We start from the raw sequence: 26,196 nt of genomic DNA on the forward strand, positions 1-26,196 counted from the left end.
ATTCAGAACATTTTAAATGCTAATTGCCATGATTTATAGGTTATCTTTCTGTTTCCTGTCTTTAATCTTAGAGCTGTTTCCTCAAGAAAATGAAGAGAGAAGGATGGCTCAGGGAAAGTTAATCAGAGAGAAAATGTCACTCTGTAAAGAGTAAAAAATTTAGGATGATGATATGATCTGGGAAAAAAAGGCATAGTGAAGACCACTTAAACAAAAAAAAACCTATGAAGGTGCATGCTATTTCCCCAGAGCTAAAAAGATAAGTGAAATTGTGTTTGAACTCTTAAGTGGAGGTGAAGCAGAATTTATTAGCCACCAACAACATAAGTGATTATGAAGTAACTGAGAGAACAGGTAACATTTTTTCCCACATGGACAAAACTTTCTCTTTCTAGAATATTAAGTATCTATGATGAGAAATGAAGTAGCATCTAAAGCAGTTTATAAATCTACCAGAATATTAGAATCACCTAGGACCCTTGAACATACTCATGCCCAGGTCTACTTTATTTATTTTTTCATAGAGATGAGGACTTCAACTCCTGGTCTCAAATGATCCTCCCACCTCGGCCTCCTAAAGTGTGAGGATTACAGGCGTGAGCCACTGCGGCCAGCCCTACTAGGTCTGCTTTGGACCAATTAAATCAATTTCGGGGGGTGGAGCCTGGGCCTTAGTATTTTTAAAAATTTTCCTAGGTGGTTCTAATTAATAACTAGGATTGAGAACCACTGACTAACACAGTGGAATCCCATTCCTGGCTACATTTGAAGCACTCAAGCCCCCAGCCCTACCCCAGAAAATTCCAAAGAATTGGTATGAGGTGAAATCTTGGCACCAGTGTTTTTGAAAAGCTTCCTTAGTGATTTTATGTGCAGCTGGAGTTGAGAACATAAAAGCAGTAATTCCAAATTTGGGGTGGGAGAAGGTATAAAGGAAGGGGAAGCTCTTCAGATACTCTGCCCAAGCCCTCCTGTTCACTCCAACAATGCCCAGAATCACCGCTGCTAAGGGGAGAAAGGTTGGGATGGAAAGTTACATTGAACAGCTAGGCAGTAAACGAAGAACTTTCTAAGGGGGGTTGGAGAAAAGCAGGAAAAGTAGAAATTGCCAAACTTGCTTTTAGAACTATTTATTCTTTTTTTTTTAAATGGTGTTTTTTAAACACCAGCATCAATAGGACAAAAGAAGACATCTGTTTTCCAATTAGCTGTGTCAGTAGATTCCATTCAGTTTGTAGTTCCCAATCAGCTTTAAAAAAAAAAGTTTTTCAAATTTGCATACAAGTCATCTAAAATCAATAACAACTTGATCTAGTTTAGAAAAATGAAAGGAAAGAGTATTGTTCACTAACGCAGATCTCTTTTGGGTAGATGGACCATCACAAAAGGAGCTCTTACATGCTTTTCCCACTCCCATCCCAAGTCCACCCTCCCACCAATTGTATAAATCAATAAAAAGCAAAGGTTCCAGAACAACTGAAAGAAAAATAATTCCAAACTAAGCAGAGTGAACTTTCCACTGGGAATGAAGACCCATGGGAAAAGGCAGCCCAGCCCATAACTCCTCCCTGCTGGAACACACACCGTAGGTGTAGGACCTGCCTGCGAAGCCCATTAGAACACACTGTTTCTCAGGAAGAGAAAAAGCTGCATTACAAGAAAAGTTCTCAGGACTTTAGGAGTTCTTAGGACTTATTTCAGAGCTATTTATTACTGTTATTACAGAGCTCTTGTTATTTCAGAGCCACTGTAGCCCTTGGGCACAACCAAGAGAAAGAGGCAAAGACTGCTGTTTCCTTTGATGAGGGGAAAGAGGTCCAGTCCCTTCCAAATGCCCCAGGACATGGCACAGTAGGGATGTCATCCAGCCCAGTTCTGGATCTGCACCATTTGAGGTTACAGTATCTTCATCTTTGGGACACAATTGCTGTTAGCTGCAATTGTGATTTTCTTAAGTTTTTTCACAGATCAATTAAAATGTTGGTTTTTTTTTTTGAGACAGTTTTGCTCTTGTTGTCCAGGCTGGAGTGCAATGGCGCGATCTCAGCTCACTGCAACCTCTGCCTCACAGGTTCAAGCGATTCTTCTGTCTCAGCCTCCTGAGTACCTGCGATTACAGGCGCATGCCACCATGCCCAGCTAATTTTTGTATTTTTAGTAGAGAAGGGGTTTCATCATATTGGTCAGGCTGGTCTTGAACTCCTGACCTCAGGTGATCCACCTGCCTCAGCCTCCCAAAGTCCTGAGATTACAGACGTGAGCCACCATGCCTGGCCTAAAATGCTTTCTAGAAGGGATTCTTCTGGACCGTTAACCACGTCCCCAAAGGAAAACCACACACACATTATTTAAGTACTTTCCATCTTCCTAGAGAAATTTAGTTGCACTGTTGACTCCTTCCCTAAAGGGGAGGATTGGGGGAGACCTCTTCTTTTGCAAAATGCAACATAAAAAGCCAAGTAAGCAATAAACAGAAAACAAAAGTGAGGGATTTTTTTTTGTTGGGTTGTTTGGTTTGGGAAGGGGAGGTGCTATGGAGGTTATTGTTGTGACATGTTGCTTCGAAATCTATAAACCACACAACAGGAACAACTGTTTTTCTGTTTTCTGTGACAAGGAGTACTGCAGGGACAACCTCACCCAGAGTTGCCTGCACGATGGTGCAAACATCTTCTCCGGGCTATTCTAAAAGTAACAGGTATTCCTTCAAAGAAGCTGGCAGTGGAAGGCCCTTCACTGCATCGGGGAGATACTGGAGTCCCAGGCTACGGCGCACGGTATAGCGAGCGAGTGTTTTTAGAGTTCCTGGAGCTGAGCACAGAACAGTCAGTTTTTCACATAGCTGTGGGTCTCTGGCCACCTCTCGTGGCATGGTGCCATTTTTCCTCAATTCAAAGTGTCCAACAGCTCTGTGGAGGAGCTCAAAGCAAGAGTCCTCTTTCTCTGTTCCAAGTCCCCTGACTAGCAGAGCCACCAGGCGGGAGATGGGTGTCTGGCCTATTAGGTTGATGACTCTGACCTCTGCGCCATAATCCAGAAGGATGCTGACACTCTCAAGATTTCCCTTCATGGCAGCCCAGCTGAGCGGTGTATCATTGTTGTAATCCAGGGCATTGACAGAGGCCCCGCTCTCTAGGAGAGCCCGTACACACTCAGCATTGTTCTTAAAGGCTGCCCAGTGAAGTGGGGTATCTCTGTTGCCATCCAAAGCATTGGGGTTTGCACCATACTCCAATAGGACCTCCACACAAGCCTCATCTTTCTCTGCTGCATAGTGGAGGGCTGTTCGGTTATACCCATCCAGGGCATTCACCTGTAAAAAGGGAGGAACTATTACAGTAGACAGACTACTGAGAGGAAGACAGGACAGCAGCAAAGAAGCTTGCATGGTTACCCACTACCTTTGCTATGCAGTGCTCTAAACAAGAGGGTCAACAAGCAACTCCCAGGGAGTCCTGGTGATAAAGATGAAGATATGACAGGAGCTTAGGAGCAAAAAGAAACAGAACTGTCCTCAAACAGTCAGCACTATTATGTGCACTGACTAGCTGGTCTGCATTATTTTGTTTTTTGCTGCAATGTTCATTTATCTATTCATTAGAATCTCTACCATAGAGTAAGGGGTAAGGCAGGAATAGAGGAAGTCTAAGTCCCCATAACTGCTCTGAAACATATTACTGGAAAGCTGCTTGACTACAGAGAGTTTTGGATTATTTTACTTATCCTGACCCTTTCTGTACCCTGTGGCTAATGTAGCAACCAAACTGAAAAACATAGCTTTTGCTAAGTTCTTTAACCATACAGAGAAGTTCAAAATGTTAGAATATAAGTCGACCTTTGCAAAAATATGTTGTGGGTTCACAAGAGAACCCAAATGAAAGCGTGTGATAGGAAGAGCACAAATCTCCCAGTGCTGGAAAAGCAGCTGGCTTGCTGACAGTCAGCATCACCTGTAGTTTTTTTCTTCAAATTTCCAAATAGCATATATCCTCATTAATGAAAGAAAAAAACAAACAAACAAAAAAAACCTGAAACATTTAAGTAAATTCAACCTTTTATTTAGCTAAAACCTATCTTAAGTACCACTTCTTAAGTACTTTAAGTACTTTTAAGGGTACTTTAGATTTAATCAGAGTTGAGGGATCTCTGCATTTATATCTCCTGGATAGACAATAAGCAATGAGAAGATTAAATGGAAACATAAACAGCCCCTACAAGGTAAGTTTCCTGAAGTGATGGCCAGTGACAGCTTAAGTTAAGGAGAAGAAAGAAAGGCAGAGTATCAGCACCATAAAATGGGGGAAAGCAGGGTGGGGACAGAAAGGCAAAAGAATGAAATCCTTAGATCATTTTATATATTTACCATTATATTTTCCTTAATATTGGCTATGCCAACATCACCTTGAGTTAGAAGTTCAGACTGGAGGAGGGAAGAGATGGAGGAGTGATGGGAAGAAATTCTAAGAAAGCATGAAGCTCAAGTTTTGGTGAGTCATTAATGTGAATGTGTTAAAAACATTACCTCGGCTCCTTTTTCCAGAAGTAACTCCACACAGTCAGCATCTGACACCATACAGGCACAGTGCAAGGGCTTCAGTGTGCCATGAGTGCAGTTCACATCTGCTCCCTGTGGGCAGAAGACAACTTCAGTCACTGTGCTCAGCTCTGGCTCGCCCAGCAGGACAGAATTCAGAACTGAGTCCAGGGGACAGAGAGTTCTAACTCACTATTTTATAGATAACACTGCTAGTTCCTTGTTTCCTTTTCTATTAATTAATATTATGTCAATGTCCAAACCAAAGGACTACACTGAAGATGAAGGAAAGCAACTGTTAATTCCTTAGATCAAGTTACTAAGTTTCTCCACAAGGGAGGCTGCCAGATGGTCACCTGGACATCACTGAAGACATAATCTTATGTATCAAAGCACTGGAAACCTTATCACCAGGCAGGAAAGCTGGACCAGCAATCCACTTTTTATGGCCACCATGCTCTGAAAAAGTAGGAAAGTGAGTCTGTCAGACTGAGGCCAGAACTGGCATGCTCTTTTGGCCATTCAACAAATGACCATCACTAATAGTGGCTAATAGTGGCATCATCTTAACACTATTTTTCCTTGTTTATAAACATCTTCAAAGTAGCCTCTTAGTATCAGCATTCTTTACCATCTATCCTTTGCTGGTGCTTCTATTCAAAATCAAAGGAGAGGCCGAGTGCAGTGGCTCACACCTGTAATCCCAGTACTTTGGGAGGCTAAAGTGGGCAGATCACCTGAGGTCAGGAGTTTGAGACTATCCTGGCCGACATGGTGAAACCTGGTCTCTACTGAAAATACAAAAACTAGCCGGGTGTGGTGGCGGGCATCTGTAATCCCAGCTACTCGGGAGGCTGAGGCAGGAGAATCGCTTGAACCTGGGAGGCAGAGGTTGCAGTGAGCCGAGATCGCGCCATTGCACTCCAGCCTGGGCGACAAGTGAAACTCTGTCTCAAAAAAAAAAAAAAAATCAAGGGAGATGGAGATACCAGTCAGACCAAAGTCACTGAATGACTCAGCAGCAGAGCTAGAATTAGAATGTGACAAGGTTTCTACTGCGGAGTCTCCTGACACCACTTTTGCTGACAATAAGCTAACACTGCATGACTTTTCCTTCTTCAATTGTGTCCAATAACTCTGAAGCAGCTACAGAGATGCAGGCTGTAAATGACCAGCCTGAAGTCTTAGAATATACACAAGTAACCATCTGGATGCATTTTCTGATGATCAAAAAATTACTGTGTAACTTCTCTTCAACAAGAAAAATAAATAGAAGAGGATAGCAAAGACCTTCTAGGATGCTAGTCACATAACAATTATTGAAGGGCCATGATTAAACATCAGATGGTTAAGGTGTTTTCTTAAACTATAATTACCATGCATTTTAGAGGTTGATATCCTCACAGAGCTAGAAGTGGTAGCTGCTTTTAACATAGAATGTAAGTAAAAATCTCTCCATGTAATTATTATAACCCAGGTATGAAGAAAAAGGCTCACAAGGATTTAAAAACCACCTCTGTAGCCAGGCACAGTGGCTTACACCTCTAATCCCAGGACTTTGGGAACCCAAGGCAGGTGGGTTGCTTGAGCATGGGAATTCAAGACCAGCCTGGGAAACATGGTGAAACCCCATCTCTACAAAAAATTTAAAAAAAATTAGCTGGACATGGGTGGCATGTGCCTGTAGTCCCAGCTACTTGAGGGGGCTCAGGTGGGAGGATGGCTTGAGCCCGGGAGGTCAAGGCTGCAGTAAGCCATGTTTGTGCCACTGCACTCCAGCCTGGGTGACAAAAGTGAAGCCCTGTCTCAAAAAATAAAAATAAAAACCACCTCTGCTTTGCTCACCTCCTCCCTTAATAAAACATGTATAGAAGACTTTGAACTCAATGGATTACATATGCATCATACTCAGATATTTTACAAAGAACATGAGACTAGGGTTATTGAGAACATATTCCATGAAGAAAAATATCAGATACACAAAGTGAAAGGGAGAAGGGAAGCGAAGCAAACATAGGGGAAATACATTTTAATGACCAAGTTAATGCAGTTAGAAAAATGTAAAAACTCCCTGTGATCTTGGGTTGAGTCAAAGCTGCAAATCTGTGATCCATGAGGATTTACAGAGCTTTCCTACTTCACATCACAAGGACTCTCCTGTCAATACCAGCACACTCACCCCTCTGATGAGGTCCTCTACATTATCATGTGGGAAGGAACGGATGGCAGCAATTGTTCGGATTAAGCGCTCCGAGAGAGAGTATTTGCTCTGAATGCTCTGCATAATATACCACATACTGGAACTCATCAAGGCTCAAGGTGTTCACATGCTCCAAACTGCCTGAAACAAAGAAGTTTTCGGCATATACAATATCACTGAGCACACCTGTCTTTAGGGTTAGGTCTTCTCTGAGGCCTTCCCAATACTAAAAGCAGATTTCAAGGAGTGATTAACACTATTTTCATAATCATAAGGAACTGGATTAGAATATTTACCTAGGGAGTTGGATAAACCTGGACACAAATGTTCTACTCTAACCTAGTCTAGCACAAGATTTCCCCAAGAGGTACTAAGACCCCCATGGAGCTCTGTGTGGTTTACAAACAAGACTAGGCAAGGAATAGGATTTTTAAAAGGCTGAAGAGGTCACAAAACATTATTTTCCTTCTTTGAATTTTTGTGGTTTTTATGATCAGCACCACCATTAAGTTATTTATAACACTGGGCCTTGCAATATAGTTATGTACATATTGTTTCTCCATCGAAACTGTAATCAACTGGAAGGCAAGGACTTTGTCTTCTACTTTTTCACCCATGTAAGGCCAGCCACAGAATCTCACAAAAGGTAGGTATTTAACAAATATTGGTCGGTTGACTGACTAAACAGTATAGAAGTGACTGTTATGTGTGAAAAGAGAGGAAGAAGGCTATGGAGCAAATATATCTATCTCAATAATGAAAAGTCATCTGAAATATTTCAAATGTCTTCAGAAGAGGAAAAAAAGGAAATATCTGGCAGGGCATGGTGGCTCACGCCTGTAATCCCAGCACTTTGGGAGGCCGAGATGGGTGGATCACGAGGTCAGGAGATCCAGACCATCTTGGCTAACACAGTGAAACCCCGTCTCTACTAAAAATACAAAAAAAATTAGCTGGACGTGGTGGTGGGCACCTGTAGTCCCAACTACTCGGGAGGCTGGGGCAGGAGAATGGCATGAACCTGGGAGGCGGAGCTTGCAGTGAGCCAAGCTCGCGCCACTGCACTCCAGCCTGGGCAACAGAGCGAGACTCAATCTCAAAAAAAAAAAAAAAAGGAAATATTTGAGGTAATATTCTAAAATAAGTAAGGAAAGCAAAAGTATAACTACCCTGGAATCATTTATATAAAACTAGGAAAAAATTAAAGTTCATAATAATAAAATGTACTTTCAGTTTTAGGAAAATTTGCAGATTTTAAAATGAGTTAAAGGTGGGGAGTGGTGGCTCACACCTGTAATCCCAGCACTTTGGAAGGCTGAGGTGGGTGGATCACCTGAGGTCAGGAGTTCGAGACCAGCCTTACCAACATGGTGAAAGCCCGTCTGTACTAAAAATACAAAAAAAATTAGCTAGGCATGGTGGTGCACGCCTGTAATTCCAGCTACTCTGGAGGCTAAGGCAGGAAAATAGCTTGAACCCAGGAGGCAGAGGTTGCAGTGAGCTGAGGCTGAACCACTGTACTCCAGTCTTGGCAACAGAGTGAGACTCCATCTCAAAAAAAAAAATAAAATAAAATGAGTTAAAATTTTTAATAATTGGCTATTCATGGCAATTGAGAAATAGACTTTGGTGAAATATATGTTGAAACCACAATAGGACAGAGTTCTAGGATGGAAGAAGAAAATAATGCAATATACTTCAATTCAACTTAAAAGGTTTGGTTGTATAAAAGACAAGAGTTAGGGACCATTTAAAATTACAGCCAATAAGGTAGAACACTTCTATGAAACAGTACATATCAAAAACAATAGAGAAAATATAATACACAGTATCAGCTCTCTAGGTGCAACTGCTTAGAAATCTGTGTTCTTATTATAAGCTCTTTGGGAATAACGATACTGATTTTTTCAATGGTACCTGAACACATGGTAGGTTCTTAACATCTGTTGAACCAATGTAAAGTTTATTACTTTAGATCCTAAGAAATTCAAGACTTGAAATAAATAAGCACATTACCCATATGAAATTGTTTTGGTCATTTAATAATATATAATGTTTTGGCAGGGCGCCGTGGCTCACTCCTGTAATCCCAGCACTTTGGGAGGCCGAGATGGGCGGATCACTTGAGGTCAGCAGTTCGAGACTAGCCTGGCCAACATGGTGAAACCCCGTCTCTACTGAAAATACAAAAAAATTAGCCAGGCATGGTGGGTGGCGTGCACCACCCCTGGTAGTCACAGCCACTTGGGAGGCTGAGGCAGGAGAATCGCTTGAACCTGGGAGGTGGCGGTTGCAGTGAGCTGAGATTGCGCCACTGCACTCCAGCTGAGGCGACAGAGTGAGACTCCGCCTCAAAAAAAAAAAAATATATATATATGTATATATAATCTTTTGCTTTTTTTTTTTTTTTTTTTTTTTTGAGGCGGAGTCTCACCCTGTCATCTAGGCTGGAGTGCAGTGGCGCTATCTCAGCTCACTGCAACCTCAGCCTCCCGGGCTCAAGCAATTCACGTTCCTCAGCCTCCTGAGTAGCTGGGATTTACAGGTGTGCACCATCACGCCCGGCTAATTTTTGTATGTTTAGTAGAGACAGGGTTTCACCATGTTGGCCAAACTAGTCTCAAACTCCTGACCTCAGGTGATCCACCTGCTTTGGCCTCCCAGAGTGCTGGGATTACAGACACAAGCCACCATGCCCGGCCAATTTTTGCTTTTTGTGATTGCGTATCCCTTTATATATTATATACTATAAATTCTGATAGTTTCTATTTTGTGAATCAGTAGCCATTTATATTAGATGTAAATTCTGTTAAAAGAATGCAAGTAAAAATATTCATATGTATCGATAATTCAAATTAGGTATTTTTCTCCCCTGTTATCATGCACGGATAAGCTGACACACTTGTTTATATGTCTCTATGACATTTTCTAGATAGTTTAGATTTGGCATGTGTTTTAATCTCTTCAGTAGCCACTAAACTGCTCTGAGACAAGTATCTGTATCTTATAATTTTTTTGTTTCAAGGGAAAAAAATACACAAGTGCATTTGAGTTGGTAATTCCAAGAATGGCAGCAGAAGACAGAGCATCTAAAACTGGAGGCTTGGACCAAAGTGGTTCTGTTGCCTGTAATCCCAGCACTTTGGGAGGCCAAGGCAGGAGGAGCTCTTGAACCTGGAAGTTCAAGACCAGCCTGAGCAACATGGCGAGACGACCCCAAAACCCAACCGTCTCTACAAAAAAATTCAAAAATTAAAATAAATAAATAAAGTGGTTTTGTTAACCATTTCTGGGCCATGATAATCTGATGAAACTAAACCCTGAACTAATTTCCCGGGCGCTCTTGGGCTCTGGGCTAAGAACTCCTGAGAGTATGGTCAGTGGTCTGCTGCCGCCTGGAAACTCCCGGTAAAGGAATGAAACTTCAGGGCAGATTGACAGCATTCACTGTCAGGAATGGTCAAGGAAAGCTAAATTCGATCTCACTAAACAGCAGCCCATATACGGTTTGATCCCCTTGGAAGGCCCTTTCCTCTGCTAGAGCTGAAAGCCCTGTCTCCCTCGTTTTCTTTTGCTACAGGATCCAGAGAAAACACCAAAGGGCATTTACTGCGAAGCTGGAAAAAAAAAAAAAAAAAAAAAAGCAAAGTGGAAAAGAGAAGACACAACAGCTCTGATGCGAGGGAGGCCTCGGCCCCGCCCCCTCCCGCCCCGGGAGAACCTTGGCCGAGCCTGCAGCGCCCCGAATCCCACCGCACCTGCTGCGGGAGGGCTCGCGGCAGCTGTCTCGCTGAGGCTAGGGGGCGAGGGGCAAGGGCACGAAACGCAAGGACGTGCGGTGTCACTTTCCGCACGGGCTCTAAATAGATCGCAGCAATCCCGGCAGGTCTGGTACTGAAAGAGAATCACGCAATTTGCGCTGGGGGGCCTCAGACGCGGACCAACCCCCTCTTCGATCTGCCTCCTAAGGCCCGGAAATAAGTCTCAGCCTCGAGAACTAGAGCACTTCGACCGGGGAGGAGAGGAAGCGTTATTGGGCTTGGTACCCTGGGTTAGGAAACCTGGCTGTAGACCCGCTCCAAGGACCGCACTCACCGAATTGCTGGGCTGAGGTGGGGGTTGAAAGCCGCTGTCAAGGCGTGACCCGGAAGCAGAAGCTGTCGGGGGCAGGCCCTCTGTTTACCGGACTAGAAGTCCAACTAAGATGGGCGCCTGCGCACTGATGAGTGTTCGTCAGCGGGGCGCGCCCGCGCAGACTTGTGCAGCAGCTTTCGTCCTCCAGAGGCCTAGTTAGGGGGGTTAATTTCTCCTTTTACTTAGAGGCTTTGCGCGCAGGCTCAATGCGGCGTTCTCGGCCACAGCCGCAGGGTTCGGGTCTTGGTCCTGCAGCGGGGAAAAAAAAGCTCAGGAACCCTGAGTGTTGGGCCGATTCTATATGGTTGCACCTGCGTGGACCAGGCCAGCGGGGGGTCCATCCACAATGGTTCAGTTGCTTAGGAGACTAAACTCTTAATAAGAAGTGTCTTTGACAAAAATACTTACAGCATTATTCATAATGGTGGAACGAATCTATGCTCCTTAGAACCCTCCTGTACATGTCCACCCTCCTTCAAGTAAACCATATCAAAGACAAACTCAACCACCCAAGAGGTGTAGTATTCTAAATGTAGAGGAATAAATGACCTTTATAACTCTTATTAGGGTTAATGAAACTTCCCGTGCAAAAACATGATGACACCTCTGAGTGACAGACTTTCTATGCAAAGCATAAACATTTTGAAGTCAGCAGCACACGGTGGTGGTGCATGGAAGGACTGAAGCAGCCCATGTAGGCAGACTGCAAGAGTTGTGGTCTGCCTGGTAGCCTGTTTAACCAGAGTGCCCCATACCTACTCCCCAAAGCTTGTTCTAAGCAACCAAATCTAACGAATTAGAGATTTAAAGCAGGCCCAGACAGATCATGTACATCAGTGAGAGGATGGTAAACTGAAAGTTCATGACCTGGTCTGAGGAGTGAGCCCCCTTTGAGCTCCAGACTTAAAGGAATTTTGCCAGGTAGGAATATGCCCTCCACTTCCTGCCACTGCACCATGGTGAGATTGTCCATTTTTCAAAAGAAGCTGAAATACAGATTTTTTTTTAAAAGTGAATTTTTCCAAGTTGCAAATGTTGGCAATGTTTTTATTATTATTATTATTATTATTTATTTTTGAGATGTAGTTTCGCTCTTGTCACCCAGGCTGGAGTGCAATGGCGCCATCTCGGCTGGCTGCAACCTCAGCCTTCCGGGTTCAAGTGATTCTCCTGCCTCAGCCTCCTGAGTAACTGAGACTACAGTCACCTGCCACCACACCTGGCTAATTTTTTTTTTTTTTGTATTTTTATTAGAGATGGGGTTTCACCATGTTGGCCAGGCTGGTCTCAAACTCCTGACCTCAGGTGATCCACCCTCCTGGGCCTCCCAAAGTGCTGGGATTACAGGCATGAGTCACCACACTGGACCACATCTCTCAAATTTCTTGGTTGGGAAATGCTGAAGTATATAAATTCTGGGAAACCATCAGCATCTTACAAACGTAAGAATGAGCAGAGTCTCCCAGGGAGTGATAAAATAGGCTCCCAATACAGGTTATTTTACTTATTTATTGAAAAGCTGAATACACTTTTATTTTACATGGCGTGCAACTCAGTATATGCAGAAAAGTACTCTATGTCACACTCATGATCAATATCCTCTTATTTCCATTTGGCATGTCATTGAAAACCTAGCCCATCACTTAGCTAAAAATCACATAAAAGACCCCTAGAGAAATCAAACTAACTTTTTTCCCCCAAACAATAGATCTCATCTTTATTAGTCAAATCAGTACCTGCTGATAGGGCAGTGGAGCAAGCCTGACAGTGATATTCATTAACAAAGAAGACAAAACTTATGCTTTCAAGTATAAAGATCAACTTTGAATGGCAGAGAGCCTAATCTATCATCAGCCACCAAGAACTCAGAAGCGCAAATAACTCAAGAAGAGAGAAGCCAAAGCACTATAAAAATTATTCTTTTCTGTGAAATTCAGTTCCACAGCCTGTATGAGCAAGGGTCCAAAACACTGGAGAACCAATAAAGCTGCTGGGAGGGCCCATTCATAATGGGAGATGCACTGGCTGTGCCTCCCTATGCTGTGTCCTTCCATGAGCTTCCTCCACTCTTCACTGACTTCATTTTGACTTGGTCCTCTGGTCTCAGCACAGCTACCTGGGAGACTTTGAGTTGTAATCTTACAGTTCCAAGAGTCTATTTTGACTGAAACCAAGAGTAACATGCCAATCCAAAATAGAAACATTCTCATGGTACAATGGTACAAAGGTCATTCTGTAGGTTGTGTATATATATATATAAAACATATATACACACTATATATATTACATATATACTATATGTATTACATATATAGTATATATATTACATCTATACTGTATGTATTACATATATAGTATATATTACATATATAGTGTATATATTACATATATAGTGTATATTACATATAAGTGTATATATTACATAGATACACTATATTACATATATAGTGTATATATTACATAGATACACTATATATTACATATATAGGGTATATATTACATAGATACACTATATATTACATATATAGGGTATATATTACATAGATACACTATATATTACATATATAGTGTATATATTACATAGGTACACTATATATTACATAGGTACACTATATATTACATATATAGTGTATCTATTACATAGATACACCATATATTACATATATAGTGTATCTATTACATAGAGATACACCATATATTACATATATGGTGTATCTATTACATAGAGATACACCATATATTACATATATGGTGTATCTATTACATAGAGATACACCATATATTACATATATGGTGTATCTATTACATAGAGATACACCATATATTACATATATGGTGTATCTATTACATAGAGATACACCATATATTACATATATGGTGTATCTATTACATAGAGATACACCATATATTACATATATGGTGTATCTATTACATAGAGATACACCATATATTACATATATGGTGTATCTATTACATAGAGATACACCATATATTACATATATGGTGTATCTATTACATAGAGATACACCATATATTACATATATGGTGTATCTATTACATAGATACACTATATATTACATATATAGTGTATATATTACATATATAGTATATACATTACATATATTATATATAACATATATACTATACATTACATATATAGTATATACACTACATATATACTATACATTACATATATAGTATATACACTACATATATACTATACATTACATATATAGTATATACACTACATATATACTATACATTACATATATAGTATATATATTACATATATACTATATGTTACATATATTACATATATTACATATGTATTATATACTATATATTACATATATACTATACATTACATATATACTGTATATTACATATATACTATATATTACATATATACTGTATATTACATATATAGTATATATATTACATATATTACATATATAGTGTATATTACATATATAGTATATATTACATATATTACATATCTAGTATATATTACATATATAGCATATATATTCCATATATACGCCATATATTACATATATGGCGTATATATTACATATACGCCATATATTACATATATAGTATATATATTACATATACACCATATATTACATATATACCATATATTACATATATAGTATATATATTACATATATGCCATATATTACATATATAGTATATATATTACATATATGCCATATATTACATATAGTATATATATTACATATATGCCATATATTACATATAGTATATATATTACATATATGCCATATATTACATATAGTATATATTACATATATGCCATATATTACATATAGTATATATATTACATATATGCCATATATTACATATAGTATATATTACATATATGCCATATATTACATATAGTATATATATTACATATATGCCATATATTACATATAGTATATATATTACATATATGCCATATATTACATATAGTATATCTGTAACATATATACTATATATTACATATAGTATATATATTACATATATACTATATATTACATATAGTATATATTACATATATACTATATACACTACATATATACAGTATATATTACATATGTAGTATATATATTATATATACAGTATATATTACATATGTAGTGTATATATTACATATATACACTATATATTACATATGTGGTGTATATATTACATATATCCACCATATATATTACACATGTGGTGTATATATTACATATATACACCATATGTATTACACATGTAGTGTATATATTACATATATACACCATATGTATTACACATGTGGTGTATATATTACATATATCCACCATATATATTACACATGTGGTGTATATATTACATATATACACTATATATGTTATATATATACACAATATATATATTTCTATGGAAGACAAAGCTTCATTTTTTTTTTTTTTGAGATGAAGTCTCACTCTGTCACCTAGGCTGGAGTGCAGTGGCACAATCTCAGCTCACTGCAACCTCCACCTCCCGGGTTCAAGCAATTCTCCTGCCTCGGCCTCCCGAGTAGCTGGGGTTACAGGCGGGCACCACCACACCTGGCTAATTTTTGTATTTTTAGTAGAGACGGGGTTTCACCATGATGGCCAGGCTGGGGTCAAACTCCTGACCTCAGGTGTCCCACCCACTTCGGCCTCTGAAAGTGTTGGGATTACAGGCGTGAGCCACCGCGCCTGGCTGCTTCCTTCCTCTTTAACAAGAGAATATTGCACCCAGCATCACTGCTTTGGCTAGCTCTTTTTTCCTGTGTGCCTTCACATATGCAGCAATTGAACTGGCTAACAATTTCTGCATTCTTCCTGGTCTGGCCAAAATAATCTGGAAACTCACCATCTGGCCCAATCAAAGACATTATTATTGTATGATTCACTAACATGGTCTTCATCTTCATCCTTGGGGCTAGAGCTGTAATATACTCTGTATGCTCTGGCCACGTGGTTGATCTCTTCTTTCGTGCCAATCAAGCCAACCAGTTTGGGTGAAAATTCTTTCACATAATTTGCAATGACCTTTTTTATGTCCCTCTCTGGGTCAATGGTGATGAAAAGTTAAATTTGGCAGAGTTGGAACACTATCTCATCCACGACTTGAATCATTTTTTTCTAGTTCTTCTGGACAGATATCAGTAATGACTGAAACCAGAATAAATCAACAGCCACTGACCCAGGTAGTCTTTGTCAGTTTCAGGCTCTCCAAATGTGTTGTGAGGGAAAATGGTCCCCCAATAAAGGCTTGTTGATGCTTCACTGCTGTTCCTTCTCTAACTTCTCTGTCTTTTCTATTTTGAATACTTCTCTCCAGGCAGTAAACCTCCTCAGATAGCAAATGTGAATGCTAAAGACTTCCAAGAAATAGGCCTGGGCTTCAAGAGGCATGTGCAGTCTCTGCAGTCCTTCTGCTCAGGCCCTGACCACCACAAGGGTGGTTGGTGGTATCACTGCCTGAGGGGCGGGCTTCCCAGGCAGCTATCAGTGAGCCCCCCGTCCTGCCACACTTCCTCTTGCATGCAGAATTGGCTTGGCAACACTCTCACAGTCTACTTGGCTGGGCCCCAAAGCTCATGTCAGCCAGGCAAGAGACACCAAAGTTGGCCCATACTGGTTACTTTGAAGTGTCTCTGAGAATTCAGTGCACAACGAAAGTTGGTTTCGGATACATTCAATCATCCTTTCATCAAACATTTACTGAGCACCTACTTTATTCCAGGCTTTGTGCTCAACTCTCCAGGGAAGAGAGAAATGGAGAGAGACAGTCTCTTATTATCAAGGGTTGGGAGACAGATATGAACATCCTCAATTGCAATTAATGATGATTATTTCAACAACATTGTTATGTCCAAAGTCAGTGTTGACAAACAGTTCTACCTCATGGTGAGATCAAGAGAGTGAAGGAAGGAAGGGTCTGTGAAGAGACTTCTTGGGGAGAGATTTGTATGTGCTGAGTCCCCACTCTCCTCCTACCCAGAGGGAAAGGAAGTACTGATGTTGCCTAAAGAGGGGCTTCTGTGGGACCAGAGAGCTTGAAGATTGTTCCCCATAGTTGTAAAACAAAAACTGCACCAATGCTTACTTATAAATTAAAGAGGGCTGTAGCCACAAAGTAGAGGTGGCTGCATTGGTATCTGTATGGACACCCAGATTCAGCAGGGATGACGAATGTATAAATGTTCTCCTGGACCAGATGTGGGCCACATGGAAGACAGCCAACGTGGGGTTGCCTTCGGTCTATCCAAATGGGCTGTCTAGAGGTATGGGGGGACCCAGTGGCCAGAAACCAGAAATGAACACAGGGATGCTATAATCCACAGTTTGTCACAGTCAACCACTTGCATTGGTTCTGGCCAAAGGAACTCAAGTAAGAGATCTCTGATGATGGGAATCTGCAAAGAACCTTTTAAAGCATGCTTTAAGGAAAAGAGTCAGCTTTAACCATGTGCAAGACCCAGGTAGTACAGACCTACCCTACCAAGAAAGAAAAACCTGTCCTATCTCCTTAGCTGTCCTACCTCCTCCCACTTTTACACAAGCAGATTCAATAGCAGTTATCTAGTGGGGGAGGAAGAAAGTTGAGGAGAAAGCTGCAGGCAGCCACCAGCCATATGCCTTACATGGAGGAGGAGGAAGAGCAGTCTTAGATTAGTACCTTAGAATGAAGACTGAAGTATTGGATTACCATTTTGAACTGGAAATATTCTAATTACTAAATAGAGACTATTTTGTTTTTGTTTTCGTTTTTTCTTTTTTGAGACGAAGTATGGCTCTGTTGCCAGGCTAGAGTGCAGTGGCACGATCTCGGCTCACTGCAACCTCCACTTCCCAGGTTCAAGTGATTCCCCTGCCTAAGCCTCCCGAGTAGCTGGGATTACAGGCAGGCACCACCACGACTGCCTAATTTTTGTACTTTTGGTAGAGAAGAGGTTTCACCATGTTGGCCTGGATGGTCTCGATCTCTTGACCTCATGATCTGCCCACCTTGGCCTCCCAAAGTGCTGGGATTACAGGTGTGAGCCACCACGCACGGCCAAGACTTTTTGGTTTAAAGTGACTGTTACTTAAAGGATTGCCAATTATCAAAGAGTGAACCAAAAAGTCAGGGAATCTTCCCAATTTTCTATTCAGGAGCAGGAGAAGATTATTATCCTCCAATAAAAAATGTTTGTTTGTTTGTTTGTTTGAGATGGAGTCTGGCTCTGTCACCTAGGCTGGAGTGCACTGGTGCCATCTTGGCTCACTGCAACCTCTGCCTCTCAGGTTCAAGCAATTCTCGAGCCTCTGCCTCCTGAGAAGCTGGGATTACAGGTGCCCACCACCACGCCCAGCTAATTTTTTTGTATTTTTAGTAGAGACAGGGTTTCACCATGTTGGCCAGGCTGGTCTCGAACTCTTGACCTCAAGTGATCCACGCCTTGGCCTCCCAAAGTGCTAAGGTTACAGGCATGAGCCACCATTCCCGGCCAGAAAAAAATATTTTTAAAGTGGAAAAAGACAAAAAATAAACTTGTATTTTGATCACATCCCATGTATCTTGCGTTCACTATTCAGATTCCATCTCTGCATATTTTAGTTGGTTATTTCTGTTCTTGACGTTTTGATTACAAGTGATTCCATGAATTTTGTGTTTTAGTGTGCTGTGTCTCCCATAAGACTTTTAGGTCACTGGGTTTTTTTCTTCCCTTCCCTCCTGATTCCAGTTCTGCTCTCAAGAAGTGCTCATTAGATGATGTTGATCAACAGTATGACTAATGTTCCTATTTTCAGACCTTGGCATAAACTTGATCTGGAAATTTGATAATGATGTTTTGCCTATAATGATTGCTGCTATCACTGTTCAGCAGTATTAGTATCCAGACTCTGTGGGTACGGGGTATCCCAGGTTACAGACCTGGGTGTCTTGCCCTTTGAGTCTTGCCAGTACTGAATGGCCACAGGCTTTTGAGCAACTCCTAATTGGAGTAAAAAACTCCTTTATTCACTTGGCTAGCTCCATACCCTTTCCTGATTTTGAGTGGATCTTTCAGAGTGACAGTGTGCTGGGGGAGAGGAATTCTGCATTGCAAGCTTCTAAGTGGTAACATGAAGCATTTCACAACAGCTTTTAAAATCTCTGGCCAGAAATTATCAAATACTCCCCTGTCTTAAAGGCCTCATCCTTCTCCATCAGGGGCTGCCTGGCTAATGTTGACAGCAACGTTTCCCTGACATCCTTCCTAGAAAAAAGCAAGTTAAGTAAGAAGAAGGGACTCCTTTCAAATAAGTTCTCCATCACCAAAGAAAAAGAAAAGGGAGTTTGAGATACCCTAAGAGTAAAGGAAAGAGAGGAAATCAGTCAGTGTTTACAGAATAGGGTAAAAAAATAAGATCCAAGTGTCAGACTAGTTGGCTAGTTGGGAAAAAATAGCTTTCTCTCAATAATGGAATATTTTACTTTACTTTGAATTTGTTCAATTTTTAGGACTATCACTTATAACACATTCCTCATATTTAGAAATAATGTAATATTATGCAAACTTCATAAAGACCAAGATTCCAGTTCTGATAGTAGCTCTAGTTACTTTACTTGTAAAAGTAAGTACTTTTATAAGTAAAAGTAAAATTACTTACTAAAGTAAGTAATACTTTACCTGAGTCTCAGTTGTACAATGGGATGAGAATATTAACACCTACTCCAAAGTTAATTTAATAAAACCTAGACCACATTTGTGAAAAGTGGTTTTGTAAACTACATGAATGTTGACATGTCATCTTTATATGATTTTATATTTGTTCAAGGATGTTACCAAATATCTCATCCTCCCAGTTACATTGTGGCACCTTTAAAAGAGCAGAGATTTGGATTTCTTATACTAATCTCTTTTGTCATTGCACAGTTCTAAACACACAATAGTTATTTAATAAATACAATGGAATTGAACTAAAGTGAACAGATCTCCCAAAAATGGGAATAGTGGAGTGCCTCTACATCCTAGTCCCTGACATAGAAAAACTGAAATGGAAGCTTTGGAACTAGAGCAAAGAAAAAGAAAGTTCAGAGGAAACATAATGTAAGTCTCATGAAACCTTTCATATGCTTAAACCTTGTACTAGAGAAAGTAATTCAGCAAAGAAAAGAACAGTATTAATGTGCAGCAGGGATACTCTCCCAAGACATGCCATCAGGATTAAACAAGGACTTCTTTCAGAAACTGCTCAGAGGCAGACATGCGTTCAATAGCCAAACTCTACTCTTTTTTTTTTTTTCCTTTTAACTTTCCCCAGGGCTTGGGAAATTTTATGAATTATCTATTGTTTAAAAATTAGCTTTTAATAAATATTTTGTTATTATTTTTGGTCATATAGTCTACCAATACTTTCCACTATCAGAGCAATTATAAAACATTTTCAGTCTTCATAGAGAGAAATTTCCTGAAGGATTTTGAAAAAAAAGTACAGTAAAAATACAAATAACAGTTTTAATGATAATACTGAAATTATATATACATGATACTATTTTTTCCAAGAATGTAGGCATTTATAGCTAAATTACCTAGCAAATCAAGACTGAAGGGGACAAACTGGCAGGAGAGTTAACGTCGTCCAGGGGAAATTACAGAGGAAATGACTACTTGCTTGGTACAATTGGGTGGTCCAGATTAATCTGGAGAGTTCTACGAGCAAGACAAAGAGAAAAGAAAGGAAAAGAAAAAAGATCTGGTTCTCTGAATCCATTTGAGAAGCAAATTACAATTGATGTCAGAATTTTCTGCTCACCTGGGCCTATGCTAGTTCTAATGGGAGTGTGTCTCCCCCTGGAGGGCAAGTAGAGCATTTGCTCCTTCTTGCTTCTTGCCCAAAGTTGAATGATTCGTTCTTGGTTCATTCATTGAGTCTTTGATTATATCATTAATTGGTTGATTGATTCATTCATCCATTAATTCAACAAATACTTATTAAATTCTGTCACTGTGCTGTTTGTTGTGATAGAAAATAAAGATCCAGCCAGCTAAGATCAAGAGAAATATGGTCCTGATCACCAGGAAAATTAGTTTGATGTGAGAAAAAAATATTAGATAGTCACCTGTATGCCTAAATAGTCACAATAGTGATGACTTCTGTAAAGGAAAAGTGCAATGGACTGACTATTTATGTCATCTCAAAGTTTATATGTTGAAATCCTAACCCCCCAAGGTGATAGTATTAAGAGCTGGGGCCTTTATGAAGGAGGTTATTAGGTCATAGGGGCACAGCCCTCGTGATGAGACTAGTGCCCTTCTAAAAGAGGTACCTTTGCTCCTTCCACCATATGAGGACACAGTAGGAAAGTGCTATCTATGAGCAAGTGGGGCCTCACCAGACACCAACATCCGGGATTTCTTGGACTTCTCAGCCTCCAGAGCTGTGAGAAATAAACTTCTATTGTTTACAAGGCACCCAGTTTACAGCACTTTTGTTATAGTGCCCAAATAAACAAAGAGAAATAGTAGAGAGGGTAATAGGACGATTCAGTAGAGGACCTAATTCAGGCTGGGAGGTCAAGAAAAGCTTCCCTGAGCATGGACCTGGAAGATGGGTGGAAACAACCAGGTCAAAGGTATGGAGGTGTGGGGAGTGGGCCTCCCAGCCAATGGAGCAGGGTCAGGGTGTTCAAAGACCCTGAGGAGGAAAGAGCTTAGGAACCTGGAAGACAAGGAAGAGGCGAGAATGAGAAGGAGACAAGAAGCTGGAAAGGTAGGGAGGCTCCAGATCAGTTGTGGTCTTGGGGGACATGTTAAGGATTCTGAACTGTATCCCAAAAGAACAAGAAGCCTATCAACAGGTTTTATTCAAGTGACATGACACCATGTGTGTTTTTAAAGGACCACTTTGACTTTTTAAAGAAGAATGGATTATAGTGGAGCCATGGCAAGGATTAAAATAGAGAAAACAGCAGCCTAAGTGATCTGGACAAAAAGTCAAGCAGGCTTAGATTTGAGTGGTGGCCATAGAAAGGGAGAGAAGGGGGTGAATTTGAAATATTTTAGTGTTAGGACTGATAGAACTTGGTGATTGGTTACAAGTTGGAGAGGGGTATTGTGGTCAAGAATGACTCCTAGGCTGGGCGCAGTGGCTCACACCTGTAATCCCACCACATTGTGAGGCCGAGGTGGGTGGATCATTTGAGGTCAGGAGTTCGAGACCAGCCTGGCCAATGAGGTGAAACTCTGCCTCTACTGAAAATACAAAAATTAGCCGGGCGTGGTGATGAGTGCCTGTAATCCCAGCTACTCAGGAGGCTGAGGCAGGAGAATCGCTTGTACTCAGGAGGCGGAGTTTGTAGTGAGCTGAGATGGTGCCACTGTGCTTCAGCCTGGGCGACAGAGAGAGAGAGACTCTGTGTATATATCTTTCTTTCTGTCTTTTTTTTTTTCTTGAGATGGAGTCTTGCTCTGTTGCCCAGGCTGGAGTGCAGTGGCGCCATCTCAGTTCACTGCAAACTCCGCCTCCCGGGTTCAAGCAATTCTCCTCCCTCTACCTCCCTAGTAGCTGGGATTGCAGGGGCATGCCACCTCGCCCAGCTAATGTTTGTATTTTTAGTAGAGACAGGGTTTTGCCATGTTGGCCAGGCTGGTCTCAAACTCCTGACCTCAGGTGATCCACCCACCTCAGCCTCCCAAAGTGCTGGGATTACAGGCATGAGCCACCATGCCCGGCCTATGTATCTATCTCTTTCTAAAAGTATCCAAGATGGTTTAAAATGATATTCTTTGAAGACCTCTTATCCCAATTCAAAAATTTTTAATGACATAAATATAACATTGAAACCAAAACCTAATAAAGATTATACAAAATAGATAATTACAAACCAATATCATTTATGAATATCATAGGCAGAAATGCTAAAAAAAAATGAGCAAATTGAATCAGACAGTGCATTATGTCATGACTAAGTAGAAACTCTTTTGGGAATGTAAAGATGGTCCAATGTTAGGAAATTCATTAATATAATTAATATGATTATATCTAAGAAGGAAAGTCCTGTAATTATCTTCCTAGGTGCTGAAAAAGCATTTGAAAAAATTAAAGTTGCATTTCCTATAAAAGTAAGTTACAAAAGAAAAATGGGAGATAATTTTCTTAACATCATAAAGCATCTTGTTTATTATGTTACTATTTTCATAGGAAAACACTGGAGGCATTCCTGTTAATGTCTGAAACAAGACAAGGATACACACCATTACTGTAATATTAACATGATGTTAGAGGTATTTGCCAATGCATTTTTACAAAAGAAACCTATTGGATGTGTGAAAACTGTTGATGATATAGGTATATCTAGATAACAAAAGCAAATCAATGAATAAATTACACAAACAAAAAGATGAATCTATATGGTGGCAGAATATAACAGCAATATACAGAAGTCAACAGGCTTCATACATAAGATACAAGGATGAACCAGTTAGAAAATAATATGGAATCAAGAGCCAATTGGTAATAGTGACCATAATTACAAAACTCCTAGGTATAAAGGTAAAAGAAATATGTAAAGCCTATGAGGAAAACTATTAATATAATAGCTTCAGAGACATAAAATAGATCTGAAAAAAATGAAAGACATTCTAAGTGAATTTGTAAATTTAACATTATTCCAATAAAAAAGCCAAGGATTTTTTTGTTTCACTTTGTTTTTTAGTTATACAAATTGATTCTTAAGTTCATATGGAAGAAATAAACAAGAATATCCAAGAAAGTCCTGAAAAGAAGAGCAGTGAGGAGGGGCCAGTCTTATCAGACATTTAAGATATTACAAAACCTTCATAATCATACTAGTATAAAATTGGTGCATATAGATAGACACACTAACAGAACATAGTAGAAAGTCTAGGCATCAATCCAAGTACATATAAAAATTTAATATATGTTAGACATTATAAAACAATGTGAAAAATGGACTTTAAAAATATATGCTGTTGAGACAACTGGGTACCATGTGGAAAAAGGTAACATTGGATCCATAGCTTATACTGCACATCCAAGGAAAACTCCACGTGGCTTGGTTAGCTAAACATGACTACATGGAAACTCTACAACTTTAGAAGAAGACATGTGTAGATTTCTGTGTAATCAACCCATGCACTCATGGGAATAGCGGGCAAAGCATTCCTATGTCTCAAAACCCAGAATCAATAAAAGACTAGTCAATTCTATTACATATATATATATACACACACATATATATACATATATACACATATATATACACATATGTGTATATATACACATATATACACATATGTGTGTATATACATATATATACACATATATGTGTGTGTATATACACATATATACACATATGTGTGTGTGTATATACACACATATATATATACACATATATGTGTGTGTATATACACATATATATACACATATATGTGTGTGTATATACACATATATACACATATATACACATATATGTGTGTATATACACATATATACACATATATACACATATATGTGTGTATATACACATATATACACATATATGTGTATATACACATATATGTGTGTATATACACATATATACACATATATGTGTGTATATACACATATATATACACATATATGTGTATATATACGTATATATACACATATATGTGTGTATATATACGTATATACACACATATATATATTTAAGTTATTTTGCCTTTATTTCCTTCACTTCAAGCTAATCATGAAATTTCACAGTGATTTCTGGGGTGGAGGGGGGTGGGCGGCGGTGTTAAGAATCATCGGGGCTGTGGCTCAATGGCCCTCGGAGGCCCAGGCAGAGTGGGCAGGCCCTCACTGGAGCAGCTGGAGGAGCACGGTCTGCCCCGCCAGCAGGTAGATCATGTTCCGAGAGCGTGAGAGCTATTACGCGATGTCCTCTGCAGCTTCCAGCTTGTGCAGCTCAGGCCGTCTCCTGCGGTGGCCAGTGAGTTGGCAATGAGCTCGGCTGCCCTGGAGTCGCCCTCAGCAGAGATGATGGCTGCCTTTTTGTGCTGCTCAGCCTTTTCCTTCACAAATCTGGCCCTCTCTGCTTCCTGCTGAGCCACCTGTTTGGCTTCTAACGCTTCTGTGAATTCCTTCCCGAAGGTCAGATGTGTCAAGGACACGTCGTCCAGGATGAGCCCAAAGGTGGCTGCTCGCTTTGTAAGGTCGTTGCTCACCTGTCTGGAGACCAACTCTCTCTGGGTGATTACTTCTCCAGCATCGAAGCTAGCCACCACTGACTTGAGGATCTTGGTGGTGATGGACGTCAGCACATGCTCATCATAGTCCTCTCCGATGCTGAAGATGCCAGAAAGCTGGCTAACGATGGGCCGGAAGATGATGCGCAGTATGATGTCGACATTCTGTAAATCTTTGCTACCAGTGATGACTGGTACATTACGTGGTGGAGAATGGCAGTCAAAGATAATTGGTTTCTGTACCCATGGGATGAGAAAGTGAGTCCCTTCCCCCACCACAATGTCTTGTACTCCACGGAATCTGTCAAAGATGACAGCTCTGCCGCCCAGCATACACATTATATAAGGCAGAGTTCACCACGCCTCCTGTAATAGCTAAGGCCAGGCCAAACTTGCCGATGAACTCAAACACTTTGGCTGCCATGTTTTCTTCTGCTGGACCCTCTCATACCTGCTTCCACTCTAATCTACACATGAATTCCCCAGCCATCCAATTCTATTATATATTATTTTTTTTTAAATGTATGGCCCAAATACCATAAGCAAAGCCAAAGACAAATGAGTCACTGGACAAAAGAATTGCAATTTTTACAACAGAATAAAAAGTAATCTCCCTAATATACAGGAGCTCTGAGAAATAAAAAGACACAGATCCAGTAGAAAAATGACCACAAGACATGAACACATAGAAACAATTCATGCAAGTGGCCCTTAAAATAGTAAAACATGCACAACTCACTCAAAAAAGAAAGGCAAATTACACTACATTGAAACAGCATTTCTTATTGTATTGACAAAAATTCAAAAGTTTGAGAGTACACTTTGTTGCTAAAGCTCTAGGGAAAAGAGGCACAGTGATATGCTACTGGTAGAAGTATAGAGTGATACAGTCCTTAAGGAAGGGAATTTAGTACAATCTAGCAAAATTACAAATGGATTAATTTGTCCTTTAACCCAGCAATGATATTTTTGGGGACTCTACACTAAAAGTACTTCTGTACAAATTTGAAATAATATATACATGGCCTGGCGCAGTGGCTTACGCTTGTGATCCCAGCACTTTGGGAGGCCAAGGCGGGTGGATCAGGAGGTCAGGAGATC

The 26,196-nt window shown here is 40.1% G+C and overlaps 2 protein-coding genes and 1 pseudogene across 3 annotated transcripts; all 3 read right to left on the reverse strand.

Moving 5' to 3' along the window:
• Positions 1 to 1,114: 1,114 nt before the first annotated feature.
• ASB8 (ankyrin repeat and SOCS box containing 8) lies at positions 1,115 to 11,117 on the reverse strand. Of its 2 annotated transcripts, none has more exons than XM_054443098.2 (4): positions 10,830 to 11,117; positions 6,714 to 6,871; positions 4,523 to 4,627; positions 1,115 to 3,313 (listed from the first exon to the last, which is right to left on the reverse strand). In XM_054443098.2, exons 2-4 carry the CDS (start codon positions 6,840 to 6,842, stop codon positions 2,681 to 2,683), a joined length of 867 nt encoding a protein of 288 aa, XP_054299073.1. In that variant the 5' UTR covers positions 6,843 to 6,871; positions 10,830 to 11,117; the 3' UTR covers positions 1,115 to 2,680. The 2 variants fall into 2 exon arrangements, with proteins under 2 accessions (XP_054299073.1, XP_054299072.1); XM_054443097.2 differs by having other exon boundaries at positions 6,714 to 6,875.
• Positions 11,047 to 16,579, reverse strand: LOC129010698 (protein SCO1 homolog, mitochondrial-like; annotated as a pseudogene).
• An 8,174-nt stretch (positions 16,580 to 24,753) lies between these two features.
• On the reverse strand, positions 24,754 to 25,434 carry LOC129009700 (prohibitin 1-like). The gene has a single exon (XM_054443102.1). The coding sequence runs from the start codon at positions 25,432 to 25,434 to the stop codon at positions 24,754 to 24,756; it is 681 nt and encodes a 226-aa protein (XP_054299077.1).
• Between the last annotated feature and the right edge of the window lie 762 nt (positions 25,435 to 26,196).

This window comes from Pongo pygmaeus, chromosome 10, assembly GCF_028885625.2.
Source record: "Pongo pygmaeus isolate AG05252 chromosome 10, NHGRI_mPonPyg2-v2.0_pri, whole genome shotgun sequence".
NCBI lineage: Eukaryota > Metazoa > Chordata > Mammalia > Primates > Hominidae > Pongo > Pongo pygmaeus.

What these genes read in the sequence shown, in the direction of transcription:
- ASB8 (XM_054443098.2), bottom strand. Translation starts at nt 6,842, where the DNA reads ATGAGTTCCAGTATGTGGTATATTATGCAGAGCATTCAGAGCAAATAC. An exon ending in TAGAGGACCTCATCAGAGGG is followed by an intron (nt 4,628 to 6,713) that starts GTGAGTGTGCTG and finishes TTCTGCCCACAG; the next exon opens with GGAGCAGATGTGAACTGCAC. An exon ending in TTCTGGAAAAAGGAGCCGAG is followed by an intron (nt 3,314 to 4,522) that starts GTAATGTTTTTA and finishes CCCTTTTTACAG; the next exon opens with GTGAATGCCCTGGATGGGTA.
- LOC129009700 (XM_054443102.1), bottom strand. Translation starts at nt 25,434, where the DNA reads ATGTGTATGCTGGGCGGCAGAGCTGTCATCTTTGACAGATTCCGTGGA.